Genomic DNA, 12782 nt, shown 5'->3' with positions numbered 1-12782 from the left:
CTGTAAAATCCTGACTGACAAAATCTTGAATAATCAGGTCATAGTACTTCAGTAGAGAAGCTAACCGAGCGTTGCACTTTCAGACTGCAGGTCGACTTACTGCTCACTTGTACTTCCCAGAGTTTCAAAAGTAGAATGGGAGGTGGAGCCTTTGGCCCCTCTGGTGTGGAAACTCTGTTATTGCTCCCAGTTTGGGTTTAGAAGACAGACACTCTCTGCTTCTAAGATTTAGTTTAAAGCTGGACTTTTGAATAAAGCATATAGTTAGAGCTGGGTCAGGTGACCTCGACCCATCCTGAAGTTATGCTACGATAGATTCAAGCTGCTCGGGGTTCCCATGATGCACCGAGTGCTACTTCTTCAATCATCTCTTCATTCCACTACTGTACTTAATCATTAGCATGATTAAACTCTGGCTCTCTCCCATGGTGTGTCATATATTACTTATAGGCAGTGTTGGTCAAGTTACTTGAAAAAAGTAATCAGTAACTAATTACTGATTACTTCCCCCAAAAAGTAATCGCGTTACTTTACTGATTACTTATTTTTTCAAGGAAATAATTACTTAGTTACTTAGTTACTTTTTAAAAACACGATTTACAACCTGAATAGGTGATAAAGTGATAGATCTTTCAGCCCAATTCTACTTTTTCTGCATAATCATCATACAAAATGTAATCAAATGGAAAAGTCTCTTTTTAAAACTTGTTTTATTAGTTTTAATCTTTTAACTTTATGCATCAAGCAAACATTTTATTATCTGCAACATTCTCTGACTTGAAGAAATTAGTTTAACATTTAAACCTATTTTCTGCACATTCCAGCTCATAAAATAAAATAATTTTTTTGTGTTTACACTCACTGTTTTAAATAGATGCAAGTAAAACACAGCAGAAAATAAATAAAGTCAAAGACTCAGCGGTCCTGTTGCTCTATTTTCACCTGTAAAGCAGGAGTGGGGTAGGCGGAGGTTTACCCTGGTGCAGGTGTGCCGCGGTCAGTGGAAGAATCCGTGAGTTTCTCTGTGAGTTTCCCATTACGTCGTAGCTACTCGGTGCTTGCTGGAAGTTTAGGGTTTTTTCGCTGTAAAAAGAAGTTTTCTTCCCACGCACAGCGGACACTAATGTTTTTGTCACTTTTTATAGAATCAAACTCAAAGTAAGGTCAGTACTTCCACGCTTTAAACGCTGCACGCTCATACTCTCTCTGCACTCGATATGTGATTCACTGTTGATCTGCACACAGCTGTTGTCACGAACGGCGCACTCGCTTACGTCACTGTCGTGAGACATTCTCGCAAAAAACTCACGGTTTTAGTAACGCAGTAACGCAGCGTTCCTACGGGAAAGTAACGGTAATCTAATTACCGTTTTTGCAATAGTAATCCCTTACTTTACTCGTTACTAGAAAAAAGTAATCAGATTATAATGGATTGGATTTATATAGCGCTTTTCAAGGCACCCAAAGCGCTTTACAATGCCACTATTCATTCACTCTCGCATTCACACACTGGTGGAGGCAGCTACAGTTGTAGCCACAGCTGCCCTGGGGCAGACTGACAGAAGCGAGGCTGCCATATCGCGCCATCGGCCCCTCTGGCCAACACCAGTAGGCAAGTAGGGTAAAGTGTCTTGCCCAGGGACACAACGACCAGGACAGAGAGCCCGGGGATCGAACCGGCGACCTTCCGGTTACAGATACGCTTCCCAACCCCCTGAGCCACGGTCGCCCACCTTACTGCCCATCTCTGCTCATAGGTACATAGAGAGAGACATGGGACTGTATAAATGTGAAGAGAGAATATGAACATGTACCCAGCCTCCACTCTGTGAGAAAGGAAAAGATATCCCCTCTTTGGGTGATGTCGCAGGTCACACCTTGTGGTTTGGAGGTGATTAAAAAGGACGAGGAGATGTGTCGAGTCCTATTCATCAGAGAGCTTCACGTTCCTCTCTCGTCACACCCTGCCGGGCTGGGACAGGAAGTCGCTCCTCTCCCTTCTGGCCCCGATCCAGACCGATTCAAAATGGTGTACACCCCCTCTAACTACACATCTAAGTGATTCTGCTGCACCCCCAACCACAGCCACACATACACACACGCGCGCACACACACACACACACACACACACACGCACACACACACACACGCACACACACACACACACGCAGACACACACGCACACACACACACACACACGCACACACACACACACGCGCACACACACACACACACGCAGACACACACACACACACACACGCTCAGAGGGGCTAATTAAGGCTTTAATATGCAAATGAGAGCCGCAGTAAATTACACAGCTGGCAAATATGCCTGTTTTTGCCTGAAAATACATCATGAGTGCAGCAAGGAGTGTGTTGTTGCAGTTGTTGTTGTGTTTGCAGAGAGACTGGGGATTACCCCCTCTACCCCTCAGCAACCCCCCCTCGTCTGCTGGAGAGACTCATCCAGCTTTGTCCCTTTCAGAGGTATCATGAGAGAAATGTCGGCTGCTGCATGTTAGTGAGGACAAAACTGGAGTTTAAACACACTGAAATGAAACCAGCCAGCATTCACATATACGATATGATTACCTGCTAATGACCAAACATTCATTTCACACATATATAAGTGCTGAACAAATCCAGCGGCCCTACATGAACAATATTGGTTTTTACCAACAATCTTCTGAAAAGAATTATTATTATTTCTTATTTCTGTGCTCTTTAATGACAATTACATTTTTAATGTAAATATATAATTGTAGTTGTTAACCATAAATGTTCATTATGGTCATTATTTTAGCCAAATGACAGAAAAACGAGTTTTAGTCGTTACATTTATTTTTTCTCACAGTTGCCTGAAAAATAACAAAATAACTTTGAGGTTTAAACAAGTTTTGACAGATTTGTATAATATTGGTGCTTTGCTGTTTTGACAGTGGGTCTAAGATAAGATAAGGACAATAAAGACACTCACAGTTTTGTTCCGTGTGTTCGTACAGGTACCAGGCTGATCTGGGAGCAGTGAACCCTGCTCCCTCCAGCTACTCTAAGCCATTCCTCGCTGCCCTGTGAGGCATTGCTGGGAGGCTTGTTCTGCCTGGTTGCTGTTGTCTGCCTACGCACTTTATTCCCCAGAGCAGCAGTGTCATCATGATGTGAGCTCAAACCTGAGTGCTGACTACATGCATGGTCAGGCTGTCCCGTCACCTAGCTACCCTCCTGGGACTGACCGTGACAGGAAGGGGCCCAAACACATACCCAGAGACCTTTTTGTCTCACGCTCTTCTCCAAATAAGAATCCACGCTCCTTCAGATGATGCCCCCCTGTGCAGTTCATTTCTCACAGCAGTCTCTGCACAGATCCTAGCAGGCACAAGCATCTTTTCTCAGATGTCACTCGTCGCTCTCACATTCACAGCAAAGTGATCCAAAGGCAGTCGCTAAGCTAAACCGAGGTGTGAACAGTCAGCATTGTTGGGTACAGTCAGAGCTGATCTTTTCACGGTCATTTATCAGACGTGATCGGCGTTTTTATTTTGCCTCGAGATGTTTTATGTTGGAAGGTAAAAAAACACAGAGAAAACCCAACAATCATGTGAACCCCTGTGAGCAGCACGTTGGTGACAGTGGGAAGGAAAAACTCCCTTTTAACACTTATTACCTGTAGTGTTAGTGAAACATGAGAATAATGCCAAGTTTACACCATGTTTGTTGATGAGATGTTACAGAGACTGTGTGAGAGTCGTCACCTCCTAACTGACTATTGCTAGCTGTACCAAACACAAAGCTGAGCGTAATGCAGTAGTCTGTCATGTACCAGTATGTAAACCAGAGTCACACTGGATCAGATGGTTCTTGTTACATGAGGCTGCAGGTTTTCTTTGTCAACACTGAAACATCTGCAGCAGATTGGACAGAAACAGTTTCAGAGGCGTGCTGTTTGATTCCTGGGCACGATGCACCGCAGCTTCAGCTCCGAGTCCAGCAGGATCCTTAGACGTGGTCTGGGTCCTCCAGCGTTCATGAGCTGTCTCATGTGCAGATGTTAAAGTCGTTCTCTGACTCTCTGAGAGCTTCTGGTAGTGACAAAGACTTTACTGAATAATCAGAGTGTCTGAGATGCTCCGAGGCTCAAACGTCAGTACAGTTTTCACCTCTAAGGAAATGAGGGCCATGCGATTTGAATGCCACTTTTATATAGGAAGAGGTTCCCTTTGATTGGCTGGGGTCACAGTGCTGCAGGTCATAGGAAGCAGTGTCCTGCACGCACACACCACTTGTAATTATGACTCAGTGAGACAATAGCTACACCTTGCTGACACACAACATTCAGCAGAGCACCATCTCCAGCGTTATCGCGCAGCTGCTCTGCTGGAGAACAGCTGACGGGATGCACACGCTGGCCAAATCCAAAGCCAAATATTTAAGCATCAAACAGGTAAACATGCTGCGAGGCTCCGTCGTCCAAGCCCACGTTCAGGGAGAGTTGGGCAGGGAAGTTTAGTTCATTAGCTGGGTTACACAGTCTCCTGATAAGGGTGTATAAACAGCTCCACCTTGTAGTGGCTACAGAGATAACTTGCCCCTTGGAAAAAAGCTGCTTTCCACCAGGGCCAGGGTGCATGAATATTTCAAGTGGGTAAATAATTAATAATTAACAGTAAACAGGCCACTGATCAAATGGAGCAGTGTGGCAACAGACATGAAAAATCAGACTCTTGTAAACAAAGACAAGAGGCCCCAGATTTCCTCCCCTCTCTCTCTCTCGCCTTTTAAATATGCGCATCTTCAATCACCCCCCACATCGCCATAAAACCACACACATACAAGAGACACATGTATGAACACACAGTCCATATCAGTGACTGTGACAAATACACGGCGCTGCCACAGCCCCCTCTGTCACTCGCTCACGTTCATGCCCACACTTATTTTCCTTTAGAAGAATGAAATTTTCACATATTCCTCGGCGACCCGGGGAATGTGACTGAGCGAGAACACTTGATCTGGCCGCCCGCTGTTTTCTGATGGAAAGATTTGCTTTTTAATACAATCGTCACTCCTCCCACCTGGATATGCCAAGCCAAGACAAATCCCAGCTGTGTGGCTCTAAAAACCACAGAACAGAGCTTAAAAATTCCCTTATTACAATTCCCCCAAAATGTCCCGCCACACTAACGTCGAGCGATGGTGGAAATGCTAATCACATCTCTCGGCAGCTTAGAGGAGCATGGAAATAGATCCGGCAGCGTGCAGGTTTGTGGTGCAAAGAAAGAGAGAAAAAAAGATGAAGAAATCCCAGATTTAATGACACACATTCACAGAAACGTCGTGGCTCTTCTCCAGAATCTGGCACATCCTGCCGGTTGACTTTAGCCAGAGGACACAGTTAATAAACATCAGACTAAACTGTGTAAACAACAAACAACCCCACCAAAGCAACAAACAAACAATGCAAACAAAAATAAAACATCTCTGGAAGCCGTGCACGGATCGCCTTCAGAGTTCGTTTTAAAGTAAGCGTTGCTTTCCTCAGAGATTTTAATTAATGCTTTAATATGCAAATAAGTTAGCAGAGATAAAATCATGACAAACAGATGGCAAGTGTGGGTAATTATTTTGTGAATCCAGCAGGGGCGTGTATTAAAGTTATGGCATCGTTTTCCTCAGGCCTCTGAAACCAGGGAAGGTGAAGAGAGCGGCGCGCACACCCACACCCACACGAAAACAAAAGTCACACATGAACCGAGACATAAATGAGAGACTTGTGGCTCAGAGAGACAAATCTGTAACCGCAGCCTGAGTGGGACAAACAGACATGGAGCCTTTCATTCTAGATCAACAGCACTCCTGTTTATCAGGGTTCACTGCACCCCACTGAAGCCCTGCTACATGTCACACAGGCATATATGCTGGCTACGTTACAGGCTTTACATAACGGGTGTCAAATATGAGGCCCAGGGGCTAGAATTGGCCGGGCCAAGACTCCAATTTGGACCACTGGACAGTTAAGGGTTGCATAGATTTTACAGTTCTTCTACCGACACCATACACTTCCACTCACACTAGAGCCAAGTTATTAGCCAAGTACTGTATAGTCCAGGGGTCTGCAACCTTTAACACCAAAGAGCCATTTGGACCCAGTTCCCACGCAAAAGAAAACACTGGGAGCCGCAAATACTTGTTGACATCTAAAATGAAGATAACACTGTGTATATTGTTTTTTACCTTTATGCTTTGTGTGAACAACTAAGGTGTGCTGCTTATGAAATCCATGAAGTGCTACAGAGAAAATTACATTTTATTTATGTAATGAACACATTTTGAGCTCTTAAAGAAACATAACAAAGGAAAGCTGAACTACAATGATCCAGCAAACACAAACTGTTATATCGCCTTTGAGCTTTTGGAGCCTTGACCTGACTTTTAAAAAATAATTGGAAAAAAGCTCTATGCTGCTACAAAATGAAAAAGAGATATTTTCAAAATTCTGCCTAAATATGTATTTTACCAGGTTAAGGTGTGTGGCGGGGCGTGGCCTGCAGCGCTGCTGCAGGGGAGGCGGACGCCGGCTGTATGTGTACAGCAACCATGTGTGAAAAGCGTGTTCATGGAAACATCGTCGGGTCTGCCGTGATATATTCACAATGGGACTTCTGCTCCCGAACCTCTGCGCACAGCGTCTTCAAATCGGGGCTGTACATTCATCTTTATGCAGGACTGTAAGCTGTCGTCTGTGAGGCGTGAGCGGTGTTTGTTTTTAACATAGTTCACGGTGGAGCTGCTGACATAATGTGGATCCGAAGATCCATAACTGGCCTCGATAAATGCACGGCGTTTCGGCGGCTACACCGGCTTCCACAAGTGTGACACTTATTTTGAGCAAAGGAAAAATAATTTAATATAATTTTATTTTTATATTTCAATATCACAATAATCTTCCAATTTAGAACTACAAGTTAAAAAAGAACTAACATAAATAAATTACACTTCAGCTAAATACTTCTAATTTATTTTCCCAAACCACGCGGAGCCGCACTATAAGGACTAAAGAGCCGCATGCGGCTCCGGAGCCGCGGGTTGCCGACCCCTGGTATAGTCAAACCTCTGAAATGGGCGAGGTGGCTTCACCATGAGTGAAACTGAACAGATGATGTTGGATTTTAAAAATCTTTTTCAGGTGTAACAAAAACTGAAATGAAGCAAACAACCAAATGTCTGAATACATACTGTAATAGTACAAAGCTGTCAAGACTAAATTCAAGTTCAGTTCTGTTGAGTCTGAAAGTTTAGATCATATTTTGCCATCATTTTGCTAATGTAAACACGAGTAATCAGTATCTAACACCAAGCACTCACACAGAGAAGATGCAGTTCAAGTTGCACCTACCTGCTCCTGTTGGGGTATGTGGTCCACATGTAGACTACAAAGAGAACGGTTGATTTTCAAGGCCAGACTCAGGGCCATCAGGCCTCCCACTTTCACCTCATTGTGACGGAGGTCCAGCCTCTGAATCTGAAGACTCTCAGCAAGGAACTCAGCAAGTGCCACAGCACCTCCACCACAAAAAACGGGATATCAGGAAGATACAAGATGCAAACCCAAAATAATCCCTCTGTAAAGATAACATTACTTTATCTTATATTATTTTCAATTCAGTTTTTAAATATATATTGATGTAGAGAAAAACCCTCAGGAAGGTTGGGGGTGAAGGGGAAGAAGACATGATGTTAGAGCAGACTTAAACAGGAAACCTGAGCATCAGTATGATGGGATATATCAGTGTTAATCTGATAATTCACTGGAGCAGGGGTGTCCAACTCAAGGCCTCCAGGTTTCAGATCTCACCCTGGGTCAGCACACCTGAATCACTTGACTAGTTCATTACCAGGCCTCTGGAGAACTACAGGACATGTTGAGGAAGTCATTTAGCCATTTAAATCAGCTGTGATGGATCAAGGACGCATCTAAATCCTGCAGAACACCGGCCCTCGAGGCCTGGAGTTGGACACCCCTGCACAGGAGGATACCTGAAAAAGTAAACTTGGGTCCTTTAAAGGCTCATGGGATAAAAACAAGTTATAACATGATCTTAGCATATGATCTTTAGCTAGTGCCACAAAGTTCATCCATATGGGAAAATAATTTGAAGATTCAACAGCTAACCAAAAACATCATGGCTCTGGATACCAGAGCATGTTTTTCATACAGGATCTGATGGAACTGGAACAATAATTAATGCCTTGCTGCCAGGGTATTTAATTACATCAATCCTGATGTAATTAAATGGTACATGGACTGATCCCTATAAAGTACTTTTCTACTCAAAGCACTTTATACAACATGGCTCACTCCCCCCATCACACAAGACTTTTTTCTACACCTGAGTGCTTTCAATCCAAGTTTCACTCATGTTCATTCTCTGTCTGATGGATACATCACAGAGCAAGGCAGGGATCCAACCACCAACCCTCTGATTATTGGATGATCTGCTCTAATGCCTGAGCACCAGACAGCAACAACCAAGAGGCCAAGGTTTCCTTTGCATCACTGAAACTATTATGTATTGGAGATTATGTAGCGTGACCACGCCTCCAAACACCCTCCTTCCGGTTGTCATCTATATAGGTTCCCCCCAGTTCTGCAAACTGTTCATTCTCGTTTATGTGCAAACAGGGTCGTCGAATACCTTTCGACACAGCTCATCTCTCAGGAGTAACGTAATTTTACTCACCCTTCGCTACAATCACCCTCAAGTCCGTCAGCGCGTCAGACGAACAACTACCCAAGCTCTGCATCCATCCCAGAAACACACCGAACGTCATGGCGGAGCTTCCAAAAAACCAAATGCTGACGACCTCCTAGCAGTTTTCTCGCCACCCAACATACGGTCTGCTACGTCCATCCATCCAGTCGGTTTATCTCCGCTAAATCCAGTCATGAAGCAACTCCGGCCGCCTGTCAGCAGAACTCACAGCTCCTCTCACGTTGCTCCGAAACGGGTCACAGGCTGGGCGACTTAGCCGGCAGCGCTGAACCCACGCTTCCAAACAAAGCCAGGTAGCACGGGGAAGCACAGCTCTGTTCTCCTTCCTACTAACACCCTTTAATGCAAGCCGGAAATCTGTCACTAGCTCCATACTCTACTGTTCTCCATCGTCGTGATGTATCAATCCCTCCTTTCGCTAAATGCTTACGCAAGTTGGCACTGGGATGCCCAGTTCTTCCCATTCGCAAACGCAGCAGCAAGCTCCCTACCACCAAACTGCCAGTTTCTCAGAAAAGATGACACACACATAAAAAAACAAACAAACTCCGCAGCAAACGTCGGCACCCAGTTGCCAGGTTCCCAACCTCTCATCTGCTAAACTCCAACATTGGCACCGAGTTGCCAGGTTCTCAGCCACTCATCCCTCCTCTGCTAAACTCTGTGGCAAACCTCGGCACCGGGTTGCCAGGTTCTCAGCAACCCATCTCTCCTTCGCAAAAATCTGCAGCAAACCTCAGCACCGAGTTGCCAGGTTCCCAACCTCTCATCCGCTAAACTCCTTAGCAAGTGTCAGCACTGAGTTGACAGGCTCTCAGCCACTCATCCCTCCTCTGCTAAACTCTGCGGCAAACATCGGCACCGGGTTGCCAGGTTCTCCGCCACCCATCTCTCCTTCGCAAAAATCTGCAGCAAACCTCAGCACCGAGTTGCCAGGTTCCCAACCTCTCATCCGCTAAACTCCTTAGCAAGTGTCGGCACTGAGTTGACAGGCTCTCAGCCACTCATCCCTCCTCTGCTAAACTCTGCGGCAAACATCGGCACCGGGTTGTCAGCCTCTCAGCCACCCAACCCTCCTTCGCAAAATTCTGCAGCAAACCTCAACACCGAGTTGTCAGGTTCCCAGCCTCTTCCCTCCTCGGCTAAACTCCTTAGCAAACGTCGGCACCGGGTTGCCAGTTTCCTTTATCCCTCATTTGCGAAAGCAGCAGCAGCTTTTCTACCATCGGGTTGGCGTTGTCTGCATAGACAAATAAATAAAAAGGCACTGGGATGCCAGGTTTTCCTTCATCCCCCATTTGCATGCAGCATCTAGCTTCCCTACTACCGAACTGCCAGTTTCTTCGCTTCTATCATTGCAAGCAGCAGCAAACCCTTCTAGCAAAGTGGTGTCAGGCTCTTGCTATATTGCCCATGTGCAAATCGCAGCAACAAGCTTCTTACCCCTGAGTTGCCAGTTCGGTCCATCCATCATGGCTAAAGCAGCAGAGAATCCTTCTAGCTCAGGGGTGGGCAATTTCAGGCCTCGAGGGCCGGTGTCCTTCAGGTTTCAGATCTCACCTTGGGTCAACACACCTGAATCACATGATTAGTTCGTTACCAGGCCTCTGGAGAACTGCAAGACATGTTGAGGAGCTAATCTAGCCATTTAAATCAGCTGTGCTGGTTCAAGGACACATCTAAAACCTGCAGGGACACCGGCCCTCGAGGCCTGGAGTTGCCCACCCCTGTTCTAGCTGGTTCCTTCTATAGCCATCTTTCGTAATCGCAGCAGCAATCTTCTTCCACCACGTTGCCAGTTTCTCTGCATCCGTTATTGCAAAGCAGTAATAAATAGGGATGGGTATTGATAAGATTTTCACGATTCCGATTCCATTATCGATTCTGTTTAACGATTCGATTCCTTATCGATTCTCTTATCGATTCTCTTTAAAAAAGGAGAACACTAAGGTCGATTAGCTTAGAACTTTGTTTTATATCTTCTCTTTGAACAAGATAGAAATTTAGGAGTAACATGGCCTTACAAACCCAACAGTGAGATCTTAAGAGATCCAGCCTACGGCTCTTCAATGGGGGGTCACAGGATCCCCAGGAAAAAAATTTGTAAATGTAAAATAATAAAATAAATATTCTTCTGTAGCAATAACAAAGTGTAACATAAATTATTCTGTAGCAATTACACAAGAATATCCAGTAATGTCCCTGCCTACAATTAAACACATTCACTTACTGAAAATCATCTGCTGTGGGAAATGGGTTCAAGCCTTTGACCACAAACTGAGTCACTGCTCGGTGACATTCGTCTATCCTGGCCTGAAAGGAGACGCTACCGGCAGACTGCAGCGAGAACTGCCAGCATCTGAGCCAGACTCTGTCTCTCGTCATGGTCACTAAATGCACAGTAATGGTTTTGTAATAAGGCAGATCGCGCTAACATAATATGCACTGTTAGTTGATTATTTACCTGCTGCATTAACGGGAGAGGACGTGCAAACGTTACCGCTGCTGCTGGGTTGAGATTCACGAGTCCGGAGCAAATTAAAAACACGACATTCGTTTAAGGTCATCGTGTGTTTTGTGAGCAAATGCTTTTGCATATTCGTAGTGTTTCCTCCCTTAAATGAAATATCTGCTTTGCAAGTATTGCAAGTTGCCCTGTTGTCATCCGTTCTCGTAAAGTGTAACCAAGCTTTTGAGTGTTTGAGCCGCCGTGCTTCCTGCCAGGTAAATGACGCTCCGCGACGTGGTGACGTCATTCGGGGCGACTGGAATCGATAAGGGAATCGTTTGCAAAAATGGCAAACAATTCCAAGGAATTGAAACAGTGGGAACCGGTTCTCAACAAGAACTGGGTTTCGATACCCATCCCTAGTAGTAAACCCCTCTGGCACCGAGATGCCAGGTTCTCTCTTTGTCCCTCATTTGCAAATGCAGCAGCATGCCAGGTTCTCTTCCTCTGTCCCTCCTTCACGAATGCAATATCAAGCTTGACACCAGGATGCCTGGTTCTTCTTTATCCCTCATTTGCAAATGCAGCAGCACGCTTTCTAATACAGAGTTGCCAGTTTCTCTGCTCAGCACCGAGATGCCAGATTCGCTGCCATCTTTCCTGCTTTCGCAAAGCACCGGCGAACCTGGTGACACCGAGATGCCAGGTTCTCTCTTTTTCCTTCATTTGTAAATGCAGCAGCATGCTTCCGGCACCGAGATGCCAGTTTCGCTGCCATCTTTCCTGCCTTTGCAAAACAAAGGTGAACCTTCATGGCACCGAGATGCCAGGTTCTGTCCTCTATCACTCCTTTTAAGACATCCAAACGGTCCCTTCACTTCTCATGTGCTTTCACTAGCCTCATCAGGCATCCCGCCTCGACAGAATCATTCGAGACCGCTCTCTAAGTCGACTCACGGTTCTGACTGCGTCTGAACGGCTTATCATCTCCCACGAAGTCCAGTGGACTCGCTCTCTGCTCTCGGATGATTTTGGGGGTTATTGTTATAGAGATTATTTTCCTCTAATCAGTCTTTCAATTCATCAACTCTTCCCAAGCTGCTGCTGTTCTTCTGTTCATTCAGAAATCAGCTCAGTTGTTATCGTTACCTTATCTGAAGTAATTAACCAGCTAAGCACCCCCTCTCCATCTTCTACTCAAAGACAAGCTGACAAGCTCTTCGAGCCGCCAAGCCCTGCCTCAAATCTCAAATCCAGCATTCTTGTCCGTCAGAGCTTCAGCTCAAAGTTGAGCCACGTTGCTCCCTGAAGGAGGGTTCCCCTCATTCATCCATTAAGATTTCCGTTGTTTGCAACTTCCTTGGATCTCTTCTCCTGCCATTCCTTCCAAATTGTCCGAGTTCATCCACTCCACACCACGGAGCGACGTTCGCTCTCCGTGCACTTGTCTTTGTCCTCTTCTCCTTCTGTCTCCCCAACCAATCGCAGCAGATGGCCCCGCCCCTCCCTGAGCCTGGTTCTGCCGGAGGTTTCTTCCTGTTAAAAGGGAGTTTTTCCTTCTCA

General features: G+C 45.5%; 1 protein-coding gene across 1 annotated transcript in view; it reads right to left on the bottom strand.

Moving 5' to 3' along the window:
- Nucleotides 1–12782, bottom strand: part of LOC147306325 (protein phosphatase 1 regulatory subunit 37) — an 87529-nt gene that overhangs the window by 32842 nt on the left and 41905 nt on the right. The window contains exon 10 of the mRNA XM_086273749.1: nt 7393–7559. Within this exon, the coding sequence (XP_086129875.1) occupies nt 7393–7559 (167 nt within the window). The remainder of the gene's footprint in view (nt 1–7392; nt 7560–12782) is intronic.

The sequence above is a fragment of the Aulonocara sp. 'chitande type north' Nkhata Bay genome, linkage group LG19 (genome assembly GCF_057382095.1).
Source record: "Aulonocara sp. 'chitande type north' Nkhata Bay isolate Kocher_YH1m ecotype deep benthic linkage group LG19, A_spYH_male_GT1.1, whole genome shotgun sequence".
Classification (NCBI taxonomy): Eukaryota; Metazoa; Chordata; class Actinopteri; order Cichliformes; family Cichlidae; genus Aulonocara; species Aulonocara sp. 'chitande type north' Nkhata Bay.
The sequence above is the reverse complement of the archived record's forward strand: the minus strand, read 5'-3'. Positions and strand labels throughout refer to the sequence as shown.